The sequence below is a fragment of the Tauraco erythrolophus genome, chromosome 9, assembly GCF_009769465.1.
Source record: "Tauraco erythrolophus isolate bTauEry1 chromosome 9, bTauEry1.pri, whole genome shotgun sequence".
Lineage (NCBI taxonomy): Eukaryota > Metazoa > Chordata > Aves > Musophagiformes > Musophagidae > Tauraco > Tauraco erythrolophus.
Genome location: NC_141473.1, coordinates 23,715,362 through 23,734,220, shown reverse-complemented (window position 1 = coordinate 23,734,220; position 18,859 = coordinate 23,715,362). Strand labels below are relative to the sequence as shown.

General features: G+C 37.7%; 1 protein-coding gene across 1 annotated transcript in view; it reads left to right on the top strand.

Annotated features, from left to right (window-relative positions):
- USP54 (ubiquitin specific peptidase 54) overlaps window positions 1–18,859 on the top strand; it is a 51,155-nt gene that overhangs the window by 17,890 nt on the left and 14,406 nt on the right. Inside the window, exons 6-15 of the mRNA XM_009985606.2 lie at window positions 612–717; window positions 2,922–3,068; window positions 4,454–4,603; window positions 6,093–6,261; window positions 9,569–9,739; window positions 13,798–13,929; window positions 14,223–14,603; window positions 16,086–16,320; window positions 17,165–17,304; window positions 18,463–18,636. Of these exons, the coding sequence (XP_009983908.1) occupies window positions 612–717; window positions 2,922–3,068; window positions 4,454–4,603; window positions 6,093–6,261; window positions 9,569–9,739; window positions 13,798–13,929; window positions 14,223–14,603; window positions 16,086–16,320; window positions 17,165–17,304; window positions 18,463–18,636 (1,805 nt within the window). The remainder of the gene's footprint in view (window positions 1–611; window positions 718–2,921; window positions 3,069–4,453; window positions 4,604–6,092; window positions 6,262–9,568; window positions 9,740–13,797; window positions 13,930–14,222; window positions 14,604–16,085; window positions 16,321–17,164; window positions 17,305–18,462; window positions 18,637–18,859) is intronic.

Genomic DNA, 18,859 nt, shown 5'->3' with positions numbered 1-18,859 from the left:
AAACAGGAAAGGAGTTATGTAAATGGTATTCAATATTTTATATGAAATATCTCAATAAATCTTAAGTCATGCGTAATTTTAAAACCATTTACCTCTTAAACCATTTTAAGCTTGAGGATGCTTTGAGCACTAGTATTCTTGCGTACTTAATGTCATCTTTCTTTCAACTCGGAGAGTGAAATCAATTGAGTACAGTGCTATTTTTTTCTCTATAGTTTTATTAATAAGGATGTGCTTTACTGTGCTACTTTACTAGGGCTGTGGTTACTGAAGGGAAGCATTTTGAAGCAAATATTTCATTGTGCAGTCAAGTATTTATCAAAATGCTGAAGTTTGCTTTTCAGATGTAAATTTTAAGCCAAACTAGAAACTATTTCTATTTTAAGTTTTACTTGTTTTCTTTATGGAGTATCATTATGTATTATTATAATTATTATCATAATTATGTGATTGTTTTTTTCCTGTACTACAGATTAAATTAAAAAATGTTGTATATTTTAAGATTCTTAACTTTTCATAAAATTTAAGTGAAACCTGTATGTACTTAATGTGGGCTTGCGGTTTTATTTTATTATTAAACTTTTGTTTTCCATGCTTTCTCTATACTGAAGCAATCAAGCTATTTGTATGCTGGAGAGACGAGAGAAACCCACTCCGGATATGTTTGGAGAGCTACTACAGAATGCCAGCACTATGGGAGACCTACGAAACTGTCCAGTTAGTATCCTTAGTTTTCCTTTTGGAGGGGGACAGACAGAACAGAAGAGGTTTATTAGACTACACTGATGTGTACCTTTAACTGATGAGCATTTTCAAGGTTTAGCTCATCATCATGATAAAAAGGATAGGTAAGAGAATTTTCTTTGAGTTTGAATTCAATGCCTCTCAGTTGTGCAATGAAGGGGAGCAACTACTGATGTTGAGTGCTCCTTTGACTAGATGCAAGTAGTGAGAACAGCAATAGACATAGTGTTTGGATGGAAACTAAAATTGAATGTTTCAGAGAGTTAGAAACCACAAAAAGGTGATGAGAGGGAATAAATAGGAGAAGCTTGCATTGCTCCGAGGGAATGGCTACAGTCCATTACTGTTCAAGCCTATGTTGCTGCTAGAAGAACCTATCATGTTTGCTGCTCAACTTGACTGAGAGTTGGTGAAACCTCCAACAGTAGCGTTACATGAAGCTGCAATCATGCTGTTCTCATCCTATGATGAAGATTCTGGGATCTTAACGTAAAGAAATGGAAAAGACAAAGAATTTGGAGACTGTATCTTTTTATAGGAGACTTCTGCATGTCGACAGTGGTTTTGATTAACTAGTCTTTTTGGAACAGTGTTCCCACAGTTCGTCCAGTTTCTCTGGTGATTATTTCTGTTGAAGGTAGTATGCTTCATCTGTAATAATAGCATGAGAAAAGAATAACTTATTTCTTGTAAAATCTTTTGAACAGTACCATGCTATGGCACAGATAGCAGGACTTTTTTACCAGTCACTGTAATCATGGGTACAAGATCGGTTGTTTTGCCTAGATAAGCCTTCATTCAACTTCATTAGTACCTTTCAGTTGCAGTAAATTAAACTGTTGACCAAACTGCTGTACCTACATCATACAGCCGAAATATTGGTCAGAGAAATAGGACTGCCGTTTCCCACTGCCAGAGAATATCCTGACCGTGAAGGGCTTATAGGCTACACAGTGTATCGGCAAGAGCTATGCCAAAGGCAGGAATCATCACATAAAATTTGAGGGAGTATTGGTTTGTTTTTGAGTGAGGTTTGCTGTTCAGAGTGTGGAAGATATTGACCAGAAAGCATAGGCTGTAGTTGTTGTGAGTGATGACTGATGTTTAACCACTTAAAGACAATTACTGCATATGTCCAGTTGATAGTCACAGGCTGCTATTCTTAAAAATGTTCTATTCTGCTATGCAGTAAAAGTCTTGACAAAATTCAGCTGAATTAAGTCCCTGTATCAACTGGGCTAAGAAAAGTAAAATTTTTCATGTAAATATAATTTTTTTTTTTTAAATCAAAAGGACTTGATTTCTAAAGCAAAAGTTTGATATTTTGTTCTACCTTTTAATTTGAATATGTTGAGATCTGGACTTTCAGATAAGTATGCAAGAATAGTTATCACCAAACCTTTTTACATATTGATTAATAGGTAGGAAACAGCTGCATAATTGCTGCTTCAGGTTATGCTACTGCTAGATGCCTCACTAGTCCTCAGCGAAGAACACAGGCTCTAACAGGAATGGCTTGTGTGCCTGTTCGCTGTGGGCAGTGCAAGTATTTCCATTTTATCTTCCCAGCTTTCTGTAGCTTATAACTCCAAAACATTCACTTTTTAGTCTCCATCAAAACATATTTACTTTTTTTTTAATATTGACAAAGTGGCTCACTTATCTGTGTAAAAGAAATGAAGATACTGTATTGATTCATATGAGTCTAGCTATTTAATAACCAAAGCATGGGAAATTTAATAGAAAGACATTCTTTGTCAGGGTGAACTGCTATTCAACTGAAATAATCAGTTGGATAAAACTGTTTACCAGTACTTGCTGCCCCTTTCTTTTTCCATTTGGGAATAGAAAGTGAGATTTCCCTCCAGTTCCGAAGAATGTTTTTCGGATCTTTTGTGTATGCTTGCTTATCTTTTTTCGAATAAGGCTACTTTTATGCTATAACTTTTAATCATATGAAGAAGAATCAGCAGTGCAAATACCGATAGTCTTGGTAACACTCCTCAGCTGTGACATTAGAAGCTCATATCTTGACACTGAGCATATGATATCTGCTGTGTTTCACCTCTAACTGTTTGGAAACTGCACTTTTGAAACTTATACGTGTTAGTGTCTTGCCCTAACATTATATTAAGAGAAGGGTTATAGTCAATGTTTTGTTTGATTTAAATCCTCAGAGTAATTGTGGGGAAAAGATCCGTATTCGTCGTGTGCTGATGAACTCTCCACAGATCATCACCATTGGCTTGGTTTGGGACTCAGACCACTCTGACCTGGCTGAGGATGTGATTCACAGCCTAGGCACTTGCCTTAAACTGGGAGATGTGAGTTGTTTTTTGTATTTTGACACTACCTGGACACTACCTGGAAACAGAGTCTTTCTCATGGTAGTCTATAGTAGCAGACTGAGAAAAATAAAAAGTCGCCACTTTTGTCTTTTCAGTGTCCATAAACAGAGGAATAGAGGGCAGATCCAAGGATCTGACCTGTTTCTGAGTGCCTTACAAGTGAAAGTACTAGTGTAATTGCATATTCTCAAATATCTGAAATGACTGAAAATCAAAAATTACTCCAGAAAATAAAGCTTGTCTGAATGAAAATATTTTCAAGTCCAAGGAGATTTTGGATTGCCATTTGGACTATTTCTGTGAAAATGCATATATAATATTTCATTTTGAAGTACATAAATTTATTTCTCTTTCTTCTGAAGATAAGATTTAGTTTGGGGTTTGTTGTGTTTTTTTTTCCTAAAACTTCTTTAAATCTTCATTTCATTGAAGTATGTTATTTGTAACTGAGCAGTCTCTGTGAGATGGTAACTGGCACTGTGTGATTGAATGATAGATTAATTTAAGTAGTGTTTGGGATCCGGAGGTTTGTCCCCTAGAGGATTCACTTATTCTACATTAGCTGATGCTTTAGAGCTGAATTATTGATATACTGAGTTGTAACTGTGTCTTATTGTAGCATTGCAGTATTCCATTAAAATAATAATAATTTTTAAAAATATATACACATATTAAAAAAATGCATTGGCCAGTTCATAGTGTACTAAAAATAGTGCAAATTAATGGAAATGTGGTTATGAAACAGTGTGGTCCTTGCAGTAATACACTAAAAAAAATGAGTCCTGTGCATTTTTAAATAAAACATGGTCAATTAAGTAGTCAGAAAACAATTTTTTCTGTGCTGAATTCTTTTGGCCTACTCACGTCTTCAGTTCATCTTTTATGTGGTGGTGTCATAAATTTGTCTTTGCTCAAGTCAGAATAAATGCCAGCTGTTGACTGTCAGAACTACTTTGTTTCCACAAAGCAGAGAGGAATGAATATTTTAAACAGTATTAGATGTAATCAGCAAGCATGACAGAGAGAATACAGATTTTCAGACTAGAACCACACTTAAAATTCTGAAAAGATATTATATCATTGTAAATGTCTTCCTTAAAGTACAGCCATAGTCTTTAAGACTTACTTGATTCTTGAGCATCTGCTGAGTTGGTAGGAGTCCGTTCCTGGTCTATGTCACTAGATTTGCTTAAACATTGGTTAATTATTTGAGTATTTATTGCCTTGTTTTCTCTATATCTTGAAGCAAAAATCTGACACCTCTCTATAGTACTTCGAGGTTTTCAAACATAAAGCAGTATGTAAAATTCTGGACGTTTTATTAATTTCTCCTTTCATTTTTCTTATCTGCCTTCTTGAAGCTCTTCTTCAGAGTAACTGATGACAGAGCAAAACACTCAGAGCTTTATTTGGTGGGAATGATCTGTTACTATGGAAAACACTATTCTACCTTCTTCTTCCAAACTAAAATCCGCAAGTGGATGTACTTTGATGATGCTCATGTCAAAGAGGTGAGAAAATGATGTTTAGAGAAATAATCTGTTAGAAATTTATTGGCTACTTGTGTGTAAATCCATACTATTTTCTACAGATGTTGATAAATTTTGGCCGTTTTTCTGCTCAAGATCTATAACTCTGCTGTTATTTTTGCTGAGCGAAGTAAAGCATTCTCAAAAAAAAACATACTGGAAATCTCGGAAGCCCTATTCTTAGTTCTGTTCTGTTGGCTGCCAGTCTTGCTTTTATGCTGCTGTTTGAAAACCTACAGTTTTCTTGTGCACACAGCTAATGTCCGTCTCTTTCCCTTGCTGACAAGTGGTGCCTGCTTTTTGGCTTCTTTTTTGAAGTATCTAGATGCCAGTCTGTCTTAGTGGTTGCTGCCAACAACAAATTTTCTGCTGCTTCTGTTAGTGCTTTTTTTAACCTTTTCAGCAAGCATGAGGTCCTTGATGTTAAAGATACCAGTGCTGGGATCTTGGCACACCATTATTACATCCCATTAATTTGTTTGGCATTATTTCACACCACTCTCCTTTTATTCCTTCTAGTCATGGAAGCACAAAGATGAGAGAGGAAAATTTTCTCCTGTAGTCATGCCAAGCATAGTCTCAAAGGGAAAACTCTAATTCTTGCATTTGTTCAGTCACGTTTCTTTGCAGCAAAGCTTTTCCAAGGATAGGTACTGCAGTGTTTCAGTAGAATACTCATGTATAGAGCAGATTTGTTGGAGTAGATGTTCAGTGTATTACGTGAAACCTGTATTAGTACATGGGGACGAGTTCTGATACGAATATAACTGTATGAATTATTGCCTGGCCTATCAAAATGCTTGCAGAGGTTCTGTAACAGCAGCAATATTTGCAGACCAAAGTGGTTAGCTTTGACTTGAATTTGCTGTCATGCTGTTGACATCTTCTGTTGTCAATTTTGTTTATGCTGATGAGTGTAGAAATTTTAACAAATTCTTTTTTTTTTTTGACTGATGCAAAGTTAGAGCATTTCAGAGGTTGAAAAACTTTTTATGGAGAAAAAAAATCCAAACGGGAAGGATTATTTTCATAGTCATATTTTTAGCAGGAATTGTAATTTCTTTATTTGTAAGATGGTGGATACCTTGATTTGGTTGAGTTGGTTCTGTGGTGTTCCAAGGGTGTATTCTTGACCAGCTGGTGTCACAAGTGGTACGTTTTTTTCTCGATTAAGGTGAATCTCAGAAAGAGGAATGGAAATGCCAACTTTAAGAGACAGTTTACTTTCAGTTACATTTTAGAGTTCATACCCCTAATTCATATTCTTTTTTGATATGTTTTCCAACATGTGACTAGCAGTCAGTTTTCTTGGTGAGTCCAGTTCAATGCTGGATATAGAAGGAGTTAAAGAATGTTGGTGGAAAATCAAACTCTTAAAGAATTATGAGGGGGGAAAAAAGAGAGCTTATTATAGAACATGATGATAGAAAACCTTTTTCGTGCATTTCTTTTTGTTGTTGTTCTAATTCAGATTGGTCCAAAATGGAAAGATGTTGTGACAAAGTGCATTAAGGGTCATTATCAGCCTTTGCTGCTGCTGTATGCAGATCCAAGAGGAACTCCAGTGTCAATACAAGACTTGCCCCCTCAAGTGGATTTACAGCAATATAGCAGGACTTGCTATGATAGTGAAGACTCGGGTAAGCAGTCTGGACTATACCTTATGCCTTTATGCTGTAATGCTGCGTGTAAAAAGCTTTTCTTCTGTTTTGGATGTGTTTTTGTTAGCAGGGATCCTTGTTGCTTGTCAAAGCTGATCTAAAATTCTGAAGAGGAATTCCAGTGTTTCACCTTTGAACTGCTCTCTCAGTCCAAGACTCTGTTGATTGTTTGGGTAGTAATCTTTTCCAAAAAGGTTTGGAGAAAGAAGCTGGGGGGAAAAAAAAACAAAACCTGAAGGACCTGTTGTGGCATGGACATAGAGAGGAACAATGACTGATGAATTCAATGACTGAGTTCATAAATCCATCAGCAGTTTTAACAGGAAGGGAATGAGAGCAGAGATGCACGAACACATAGAAATTAAAGGAAGCTGCAGAATTAAACTCAGGAGGGAAGTTAGGGGAAAGAAACATTAAGGGAAACATTAAGGAAATGTTATAAATTAGTCCTTTGCTAGGATGGTGAAGGGATGTGGGGGAAAGGGGAAGAAAACCATTTTATTAAAAATAAAAAATGAGACACAGAATCAGTGCTACTTAACTTCAGTCTTTGACTTGTCTTTTACTCAGATAAAGCAATGCAAGAGAGATGAAGTGATTTGTGGGAGACTGAAGGAGAAGGGATTGGCAAAGGCTTATGCCCATAGATCATGTTTACTTCTTCATTTTTCATGGTCTATTTTGCATCAGAAAAGATTACAGCTATAGATATGTAGCATTTAACATCTCGGAGCCCTTCAACATATTGCTACTTCCTGAATTCTTTGCACTAGTGGTAGTCTGCTGAATTAGAAAGATATGTCCAAATCAGAAATTAGAACTTGGTCTGCTTAAGATATCAGTAGTGATCTCAACAGGCTGATGGTTTACTGAAGTTTTAGACGTTTCGTCACACCTTTGGGGACTGAGGCCTTCTTTAAAGAGTTATAGATAAATTCTGAGAAAGATATGCAACTGAAATCCAGATGAGGTGAAAATAAAAACTGAGTCTAAGTTTATATTGTAACAGATTTGGAAAAGAAGATTGTTTCTATTTTTGGATTTTTGCAGAGAATACCCTGACTTTAAAGATGGGTTTATAAGTTGCCAAGAACAGTAAGGCGAGACTAAAGCCAGAAATACAACCTTCCTTCCAGGATTTTAGCCTATTTATACAACTGCAATTCCAAGAATTATTTTATTGTTTTCCTAGCCAATAGCTAACTTTATGCTTCCTGGTCAATGAATCTGTAGAGAACATCTGCTGTCTCCTTATTTATGTGTTGACAGTCTACTAGTAATGAAATAAATCTCCATCTCCTCTTAAAATAAATCCAAATAAAAATACTGGTGAGACGACCTTCACTTCTCACTTGACGAGATGCCTTGCAATTTATAAACCTATCTTCCTGTTCGGGGAAAAAAAACAACTCAGAAGTCTGGAGGAGGGATGGGAGGGCTTTCAGTGCTATATATCAGTTGTGAGCTCTTCTACAAGCTTCAGGTCAATACACGCTGTAAATTTGCCTTGCTGTTCTGCTGTTTGATCTCCAGGAGATACGTAGATAACCCTTCTGCACACTGTCTGTGCACTATCCAATATTATTGTGTTCTAAAATGACTTCAGGAAGCTGAATACAAAAATATATATATAAAAAGGTGTTTCCTTTCAGATAAAATTTAGAAGGCTATAGTGAGTAACCTGCTCTTTCATTTCAAAAACACTTGGTGAAGGCCTACTCCTGTAGTCTGCAGTGTTCAACATTGAGTCCGAGCTCTTGAGAGAATTTGTGAGATACTGTAGGTTGAAGTGCCAGGAGAAATCATACCCTACACATACTCTTTTTAAGTAGAAGTGAATTTTTTTCTAGCCTTGTTGATAATCTGGAATTTTCTACCCTAATACACCTTTTTCAGAATTGACTTTTTGTCTCTCACTAAGTTTAACTCCAGATTCTTCTGGATTCCTCAGTGTTATAAGATATCCACAGCCCATAATTCAGAAATGAATAGAAGTTTCTTATTCTTAAGTTGTTAATCACAATTTTGTGCCTGAACTTTTATCAAGGAAATCTGATAAATGCATCTAATCACATCAAGAACTGATCCTAGAAATTATGGAGGAAAGATTGTCAAAGGTGCTGGTACGAAACGTGAAGCTAAGCACAAACAACTCCTCTTAATGTTTTTGATTTTTCTATTGAATAAACACTTCAGTTTACAAATTGTTTTCTAGTACTCAGTTCCACAACAGTGATTCCTGTTGCCTACATTCACCATTCTTTCTGTGACTCTTATCTCCATTAACAGCTGTACTATATATTTCTTTAAACCAGTAAGATTTTTAACCAGTAAGGAGATGGAGGGAAGTTTCTGACTTCAAGAGTTGTTAGGCATCCTGAAATAGGATATCAACTACAGGACTTGCCCTCACTGAAAACATGACATGCCCTCAGGCTGTTTGTGATTAAACATAAGAATTACTTTTTTCTTTGATTTTTTTTTTTCTTTAATTTCTCCACTGTGATACGAGTATGAAATTAATATCCGGAGTATTTAGGAGAGTATACATCACATATAAAATGGCCAACAGTCTTCAAACTGTTCAGATTTTTACTGTTACGTAAAGTAAAAGCAGTGGGAGGAAGTTGTCTTCCTCTCGTCTTTTAATAAGTTTAGGAATTACTGTACTGAATTTGAATCATGTTGCTTCATCCTTTTCAGAATCCCACTTGTGCAGTGGGCCAATGCTAGCTTCTTGAGAAGGAGCGGGTTACTTTGCTTTAGATAATATAATTCAGTATAAATTTTCACTAGATAAGCTTTTGATTCATAATAGATGAAATGTGTGAATTATTATAACTTGTGATATTCTTGTTACCCGTATTAATATTTTGTACTTGACTAATTTTTTAACTTTGGCTTCCCTTGAAGCAGTGTATTTCATATTTTAATTACACTTGACAGTGTTGAAATTTAATGAAGAATAATTTCAGTGTGGTACTAATGTGTACTTTCAGTCCAATGGACGTAGTTTAATTTTGCATAACAAAAGAATTTGGTAAATTTAGAGTTATCAGATAGAAAGCAATAAAGGTTTGCAGAAGGAATGACACTCTCTCCCCATTTCTAAAGGAGAGGACCTTTCCCATAAGCTCTGGTGTCCTTGAATCCGAGTTTGGTACTCTGTTTTTTTGTTAACTCCTGGATAGTTTCCTCTGTTCCATTCCTGTTTCCTTTTTTTAGCCTTTCCTGAATTTTATAATAGCCCCAAAAGATTGAAATCTGACATTCCTTCCTTCCCTAGGGAGAGAACCTTCCATCTCGAGTGATACCAGGACAGATTCCTCTACAGACAGCTATCCTTATAAACAGGTGCACCATGAGTCTGTGGTCAGTCACTTCTCCTCTGACTCGCAGGGGACAGTCATCTACAATGTGGAGAACGATGCAGCTTCACAAAGCAGCAGAGACACAGGTAGCAGATACCATAGTATCTGAGTGATCATTGTCATTAAATATGACTGCAGTGGATTCCCGTGGAAAAAAATCTCTATAGCGGAATAGTAAACAGTGTTTAGTATCCTAAGTGTTTTTTGTTTGTAATAAGCCATTGGCATTCACAAAAAAATAAGCATAATTAAGTGTCTTGTTGGCTTTTGTAGACTTGTATTTAGCCAGACAAACATTTACAGCTGTGTTTTCTGTTATCTGCAATCCCACCTGCTCTCTTTGTTAAATAATTCTGTAAGTTGGAGTCTGTACAGTGTCATCGTACTGTTTGGTAAGTGTTGTGTGTGCTACTTACTCATCTGTGGGCAGTTACTTCGTTTCAGGAGTTGCAGCTGTCTAGCAAAGGTGCTTTCATCACCAGAATCTCCCATGCTTGGGCACTAAGGGCTTTCTGTGCAAGTGGGTATTGGTAGTATTTACTGCACCAGGGAGGAGCGTAAGATAATTTCCTGCTGTGCTATGGAAGCAAGTTAAGTGAGAATCTGCCATGAGAAGACAGTCTATATGTGTTCCTTTGGGCAGCTGAACAGTCTGCCTGAACACTCTTAAGTTGAAAAGAGGTTAACTGGAAGTCTGAAGGCTTAGATCTCCTCTATTATTCATGCCCTGTGACCCTAGTCAACCTGTTTCTGCATACGCTACCTTCCAACATCACTTCTGAAAAAGTAGTGCGTGAGTTAAGGTCAGACTTCTCAAGCATCAGAAATATGATATGTTAAGTCTGTTTGAAAAGTTACTTTATTGTACCTTAAGTGGACTTTGAGATGATGTAACAGTCGAATCAGCAACTGTTTGTTGCAGCAGAATGTCAACAGCTGTCATAGCAGTTTGTCCTTTTAGTTGCAGAATAGCTGCTCTCTTTTATTGTGACGATATTTGCGTATTTGGTTCATTTGAAACAATCTATGGTAAAAATATTTTTCACATAAAAATCTGGAAAAATGTTTCAAGTCTATTTTCTTCAGTACTCTTTTATTCTTCATCAGAGGTCCAAGTAACTGTAATACATGGGTTTAAATAGACTGACAGTACTTTTAATATTTTACTGAATACTTAACACTGTAGGTTCCATTCATAGTCCTAGGTAGAGCATGAGAAATAAGGTAAAGTTGGAGCAGAATTTGAGTGACGAGGAAACATAATTTATGTTAATCTTCAGAGTATGAGGAAGATGAAATTGGAAATGATAGTGGAATGTTGTTTATATAGTCTGCAAAAGTGTTAGTTACTGGATTAGGTTACTCCCTGCAAAACCTGCCCTGCAGAAGTCAGCAGAAAAGGAGGGTGGGGGGTGGTTGCAAACATGTAAGCATGAAGTTCAGCATGTAACCTTTTGTTCTGTCATTTTTAGTGACTTTCTCCTTTTCTTTTTCTTCCTTCTCCTACTGATTCTATCCTATGTTACTCCCTTCAGCTTAGCCCATCTCACCACTTAAATTCAGTTGTCCTCATCTTCCCCGATTCAGCCCTAGCTATAGTCAGTCTGTCCCCTTAGCTGGCCACCTGTATGGGCATTTCCCCCTTTTTTTTACCTACCCAAAACCTTTCCAAAAAAGTCAGTCTGCCAACGCATACAACTGCTTAATCATCAAATGCTGATCCGTGGGGCTATAAAGAAGCCATCCACATTGACCTGTCAACTGAATCGTTCTGGGCAAGAGCAGGATTCTTCATTTAATGGCCATTTACCCACTACTCCATCCCAGAAAATTGTGGACCCTGTCCCACATCGTCCTCCGGGGAAGGACCACCATTGGGTTGTATGACCTCAGGCACCCAGGTACTTCAGAATGGAGGCATGAAGAGTGGCTGCATAAGCCCTCTCTTGCTCCTACCAACCTGTGCTGCTGAGAAAAATGTGCGTATTCTGGTTGCCCTATTGATGCAACTGAGATTTCAGTGGGAGGGAGCAGGGGGCGTTCTGTCTTAATCTGTTTGATTTCATTCTTTTCTCTAACATATTCTTAGACACGCACAAAACCGCTACAAAAACTTTTCCTTTAAATATCACTGTTCGCTTATGAAGCCATCCCACCTCTGAAAGATGAGGTATTTAAGTGATACATTCAGCAAGGAACACCTTTTAAGCATATGATTGGGCAGATAGAAATCCTGGCTTGCATTTTAGTGAGTTAAAAAAAAAAGAAGAGTGTAAAGTGTTAGCTAATATTCTTGGGATTGTAATTCCAATATTCATGCGTTATGTTGGATTTAGTCTTTGTTCTAGAGGGTCCAGATAAAGACAACAAAGCCTGTGTCCTGCAAACTTTTGTTTCTCAGCATCTCCTCCATGGCTATTAAATGTCCAGTGACAATAGGACAAAATTTGTGATTTATGGAAGGAGGAGAAGATACTTCTGCAAAGCTAGCAGCCTTCATTCTACAAGGCTAAGTTGGGCTCTAATTAGTCTATGCAGACCCTAAGCTAGCTCCAGTAGCGCTCAATGTCTTTAAATACTTTCTGTTACAGTGCTTGAAGGATGCTAACCAAGCACTCCTTTCAAGTTGAAAGAACTTTTGGGAGAAAAATGTAGAGTAGTTGTACACTCTGAAGTGAAACATAAGCCTCCTCTATCTTGAGGGGAGCCACTACAAGGTGTATGTTTTTTTCAGTCCCTAAAAGATGTGTGACAGTCCTTGCTGTGAAGGAAAAAAAATAATAATTCTCCCAAAGCACTGACTCATGCTCAGTCACCTAAACACTGCACGTCTATTTTCACTGCCAACATTTCTCTTTTACTTCCTTAATTTCTTTTCTTTTGTGTAATGCTCGTTTCTAAATAATTTGGCTACAAAATCACTCTCCACTTTGCAAACGAGTAGAAATATGAGCCTTGTTTAGCTTGCTTTTTGTTATTTGTATTCCTTTCCACTCATTTATTGTAGTATCTTTGTATCAGTTGTAGTAAATTATTTTTTCAACTGTCGAAGGTACAATTTTATGTGTAGAACCTGCTTTAAATGCTGGTGATTCTTATGTTGATTTCTTGGGGAGTGGGAAGGCTCAGAACAGCTAGCTATGCAGTCTGGGGGCTGTTAATCCACCATTGGATAGTAGGGATTTTCCTTTCCTGTCTTCCTATGCAAGGCGAAAGTTGGTAATATAAAGGCTAGAGAAAAGTCTTTGTAGCTTATTCATAAATTCCCTTCTTATCCTGCATCTCTGCTTGGGACTGCTCACGTGAGTAAAGCCATGCGTGTGTTTGTGCTTGCAGGCTTAGGACTGTGAATGTGTGAGAGCCATAACATTAAGAAAAAGGCAATACAGAAACTTGTGATGTCAAACACTCTTAATTCATGTTTGATGTGAGGAAATGAGAATAAATTGTGTGCAAGAGAAAATACTAGCACTCAGAGACATGAGCTGTAGTAAGGGAACGTTATTGTGTGTCAGCTGATCCATGTTGATGGTTTGTTTGTGTGTACGCTCTTAGCTTGTGGCAGATGTGAATTAGATGGCTTAGCCCTTGAGAGCCAACTGAGACTTCTTCCCTGTAGACTAAGCTAACTCAGATTACTTAGTATTTGCTACAGGCAAAGAGAGTGCGGATGGATAGTTAGTGCAGAGCAGCTGATGATGTGCAGTAATTTATTATTATGTGGTAACTCGTTCATGTGTTTGAGTCTTCGTTCAACAGAGTAATGTCAAGCAAGATGTCCTCAGGAGTTTTGCGTTCATGGTCATTAAAACTGAAAAAAATATTCAAACAGCAAGAAAGTGGTGTCCTTAGACTATTAGAAGACAAGGCAGAGTCAACTCTTTCCTTTCCCTGCAGATGAGCTCTCATTAACCAGAGTCCTTGGAGGGGCTGTATTGCTTTTTTATGACCTTAAAAACAGAACACCCTCCTCTCCCCAAGGCAGAACCAAAACCTTTTGGATACAAAAACGTACCCTAACCTGCCAGTTAGCATTGCTGTGTCTGCAACTCCTAAGGAGCAGGAGAGCCCTGCTGCTCTTAGTGTGCAGCACACTCAGTCCAAAGGCTCTTGTCATCTCTGCTGTGTTCTTCTGTCCTTCCAGGGCACCTGACTGACAGTGAGTGCAATCAGAAGCATGTTTCCAAAAAGAGCTCGCTGGCAGACCGCAAGAGGAGTTCTAGCCGGTCTCGGCGAAAAGGAGATGAGGCTCAGTCATCAGGATACCATAGTGAAGGCAAGAGATGTTATTTTATTTCAAATATCAATATCTCTTTCTGCATGATTTTGAGATCCTCAGTGTGTACATGTATTTCCTTCCTTGTTTCTTAGATCTTTGTCTGTATTTTGTCCTGCCTTTGCTGCTTATTTCTTATTTGGGGGATGTTGGTTGTGGGTTTTTTTTTTTATTTTGTTGGGATTTTTTTGTTGTCTTTTACTTTTCAAAGTCTGCATGAAAATGCTGCAAGTAGGGCTGCTAGTTTAATCTGAAGTTATTTTTGTGGCTTTTGCTGTCTCTGTAAACTGCAGGAGAAACCTTGAAGGAGAAACAAGCCCCCAGAACTGCCCCCAAACCATCCAACAGCACCAGCAGGCTGAGGGAATTTAAAGAGACAGTGAGCAATATGATCCACAGCAGACCACAACAGATTTCTCAAACCATCCAGAATTCCCCTCGTGGAGAGAGTAGTGTGGATCAGGCAGGAACACGACCCTCAAAAAGCCTGTCTGCACGCTCTCGAGACTGGGAAGTGGAGAGTACCAGTAGTGAATCTAAATCCAGTTCATCTAGCAGGTACCGGCCAACCTGGAGACCCAAAAGAGAGTCTCTGAATATAGACAGCATCTTCAGTAAAGACAAGAGGAAACATTGTGGCTACACTCAGCTCAGCCCCTTCTCTGAAGAGACAGGTAAGAGGTTGAGAAGAAATATTTCTTTCAGAATGAGTGGAATTTATAATCCTCCACTATCCTTTTTGTTTAAGTAAAGCAGGAAAGTGAAATTTTGAACATGGCATTTAGGTCAGTGGTGAGTTGTGTCCTTGAAGGCTAATTTCTGCGTGGGTATTCGTGTTGAATGAGTATGATACTACTGTTTGCTTTTTGTGTTCTGAATTTCATGTGTAAGGAAATCATAAGGGAAACATTTACTATTTGTGCTACTTAAATGGACACAGGGCTGGACTGCTAAGTACCTGGAAGTTCATCACTTAGAATGGCCTTTTGTACTGATCTCGAGTTTTTTTTCTCTGGCTCATCATGCTGTTTTTGCATGATGGCTCAGACTATGGTGCAGCAAGTACCTTGTGTGTCAATGCTGAGTTCTTGTGAGCATAAGAGCCTGGTAGCCAGTGATGATTTATCTGGGACCATTTTACACCATAGCAGCTATGCAACTTCTACATAGAGACTTTGTCCTCAGCTTTGCTGTTTTGGAAGGTAGCAAAATCTGTTGTGAAACAACTTTGGAAATATTTTATTGCCTGCTGCTTCCCTTTCCCCAGTCTACAAATGAATGTAACAGTTATTTTGCTCCCTATCAAGAGGAGGGTACTCCTGAAACTGTAAAGGTGGGGAGAGAGATGATGTTTACTAGTTCCTGCTTTTTATACTGTTACCTTACTGGAGCTGCTGCATTCCTGTCTTAAGTCCTTGAAGGACAGTGTGTGGATGAGAAGGAAGAGGTTTGTGTGACTAGCAGTAGAGTTGTGGTGAGTGAGGATGCTGTTGCAGAAATTTGGGGGCCTGGAGAGAGGGAGGGACAGATCATACAGACTAGAAGGACCTAAAGGTTGAAAAGAATTGGGAAGCATAAAGATGAAGGAAGAAGAGAACACAGCACCAGGGAAGGGAAAGAAGAAGAGCAAATGAGGCAAGTGGGAATGCACAGTGAAATCAGTAAGGAAGAATTAAAAAAAAAGAAAAAGTTTTCCTGTCCTCTGTGAATTGATGTTATATAAGCCTCATCAATTTGTAAATGGCAAAATAAACAATGTAGAAAGTGCAGCATTTGAAGCTGATATGACAGAGTACAATAACAAATATAAACTGGAAAATATAGTTGGGTATACTGTAAAATGATGTTGTACAAATACAGATAGTTACAGGGAGGAAGGGATTTTCTCTACAGACTTTGTTAGCTATGGGGGGATATGGTAAGTTATACTACAGAGGAGATTCAAAATAAATTTGTTGAATAGCTTATTGTTTAATATTACCAGGAATGCTGTAAAAGCATTGGGGTTTTTTCTGCTTAATATTGCTAGTTTTACACTGAACTTAAAGGCAGTGCTTCTGTTTTAAGCATGGTAGAGAAGCTAAGATATGTATAGATGATTTGCTGGATATTGAAGCTTGGATCTTCTACCAAGCTATGTTCTTTTGTCTTGACAGGTAAAGAGCTTATTGAGAATGAGGTGAAGGAACATACTGCTCAAGAAACGAGATCAAGCCAGTCAAATGTCCGATACAAGCGTGGTGTGCTGGGCCGGGGCACCCAGCATCCTATGGTGGATCAACATCCTCATCTAATACAGAGGATGGAGTCTGGCTATGAAAGCAGTGAACGCAACAGCAACAGCCCAGTTAGTCTGGACATGCCGTTGTCTGAAAGCTCAAGCACCCACAGGTAGATTTCAACAAACTTCATTTTTGAAGTGATCGAAGTCTTGCTTGCTTTTTTGTAGTTACATAATGGTGTAGAACAGTTTTCTGAAAATGCAAAATGACACTTCTAGCTTGTAATACAGGTTTATTGGGGCAGGGGAGAAGTAGAAGGGAAATAGGAATCTGAGTGAGTTTGGTTCCTTTTCTTGTCAGTATGTTGATAGCTTATCGTTAGTGAGAAGGAAAAGAAATGGAGTTCAGTCGAATGAAAAACATTGACTAAAAATGATGCATCTGAAACAGTCATACCCTTAGCCTATGATTTAAAAACTCAACTAAAAATCAAACTTTGTGCTTGTTCTTTGAACAGCTCATAGGCCTTTTTGGTTCAGCTAAACCATTGCTTGATAGAAGTCTTGTACAAAATCAGAAATCAATCGTCTTGTATAGAAATCTTTGACTTTTTCAGTTTGAGACGTTCATGGAAATTTTTCAAGACGCTTGCAATATTTATGTGCAAAAATAAATAGGCAGCACAATGTGTTTCTCTCCTTGGCTTAGGAAGCTTCAGGTAATCACAAACTGAGACTGTTTATGGTCAGAACAGTAGATTTTCAGCTGTAAGAATCTGTTGCAGTATAGCTCTCAGACCACAGTTTTAATATGCATTGCATACTCTTATGAAGGAGATTAGAATTATTGTTCTCCCCCTTGTTAACTTTTTCTTCCCCCCAGGATTTTCTTATGTCAAACTTTTTTAAAATGAAATTAAAATGCAAAATTAAATATTTTTGAAGAAAAAGGTAGATACAATTACTCTGGAGAGATTAGTAAAATGGTAAACTATAATTACTCTCTTCTTGGAGGGACGTTCATACAAAGCGAGCCGGTGGATTGGTTCCTGCCTGGCGTAACATCCCAAAGTCTCACAGTAGCAGCATCTTGGAAGTGGAGTCTACTTCATCAATTGGGAGCTGGGCAAACAGCCCACACACCACTGGAAATGGTAAGATACACTTCCTCAGTAGCGGTGGTTTTGCAAGGTAAATTGTATTGGAGTTGTTCTTTACTTTCTGCATGTTTATCTTCACAGTGAAATTATGAGGGAAGGGAAAGAAACATTGAGGAACGTAACACGGTTTTACAAGATAGAATTATAAGATTTACCAAAGGAGATTGCAAAAAACTTTGTTGGAATATTCCTTTGATTGTGTTGCTCTAGCATCTTTTTTGAATATTGACTTAACTGATAAAGTAAAGCTATTTTTCCTGTTTGTTCCCATACCTCATTTTTCTGCCACGGGCGGAAAATATCTTCCTAAGTGTAACTCATACTTTATAACAGTAGGATTGACAAGTTCTGAAAAGAAGCTCATAATGCTATACAAAATTCAAAATTGTCATAAATGAAAATGGATACTTACAAGATGCTTGGGCTAAGGCTGAGTTTTTCTGCAGATTTACATTCTGATTATTTATCATTCTGAGCAAATAGTTTATTCCAGATAATGTCTGGGGAAGGGAAAGTGAGGGGGGAAAACACTTGAATACAGGTCATACTTGAAGTGAGAGTGGTGACTGATTGATTTCTACTGCGTTGACTAGGATATTGATGTGCTTTATTTTCCTCCTATTTTCATCTGCTTATGCAGTTAGATAAAAAGCATCCCAGTTGGAATCCATTTTAGTGTACTAAAGCTAATGATCTGGCTAATTTGACATAGAATTATTTACAAATTATAAACACAGTAAAAAGCCTCAAGATTTCAGTATCAGCTTAGGGTTATCTCTTCCACTGATTCTCTCTGTTTCTTTTGCTGTTTCTTGGGTCAGTGAATCCAGAGATGGGCTGTGCTGTGGGGAATCTTGAAGCAATACTGCAGCATTTCTGCCAGTCACTGACACAGAGAAGGAATTTGAGACCAAATGGCTTGGGCAGGGTTTTAAAAGGAAAATTTAACAAAGCAAAATTCATGATCTGAAATTCTATGGTCTTAGCTTGATCAGTCTGTTATTTTCTAATGTTAATTGTATTCTCCATTAATATTTCTTTGCCTTTTAAGGGATCCTTTAAGATATTTTACCATCAAAAAATGTTTCTTTTTCTTTTTTCCTCTCTCTATTTTCTCTCTTTTTTTTTTCTTCTGTTTTTTTTTGGGGGAAGGTGGGGAGATGTTTGTCCCTTTAAAGAGTGAACTGGATGAATTGCAAGAGGAAGTAGCAAGGAGAGCGCGTGAACAAGAACTACGCAGAAAAAGGGAAAAGGAAATGGAGGCAGCAATGGGCTTTAATCCCCGTCCCAGCAGGTTCATGGATCTAGATGAACTGCAGAACCAGGGTAACTTTTTGAGTGCAGTATATTTTGCAAGATAGTGCTGAAGTTTTTTGAACCTTTGAACTTGATTTCCTATCATCTCTCTCCCCCCCTCACCCCCATTAATTTTGTACCTTCAGTTAGTGAAAGACCGTCAATTTCAAACCTGTAGGATGCAAAACACCCCTGTGTTTGGTATTTTGACCTAATTCTTCCTTAAATGAAACAACAAAGTAATGTAGAGATG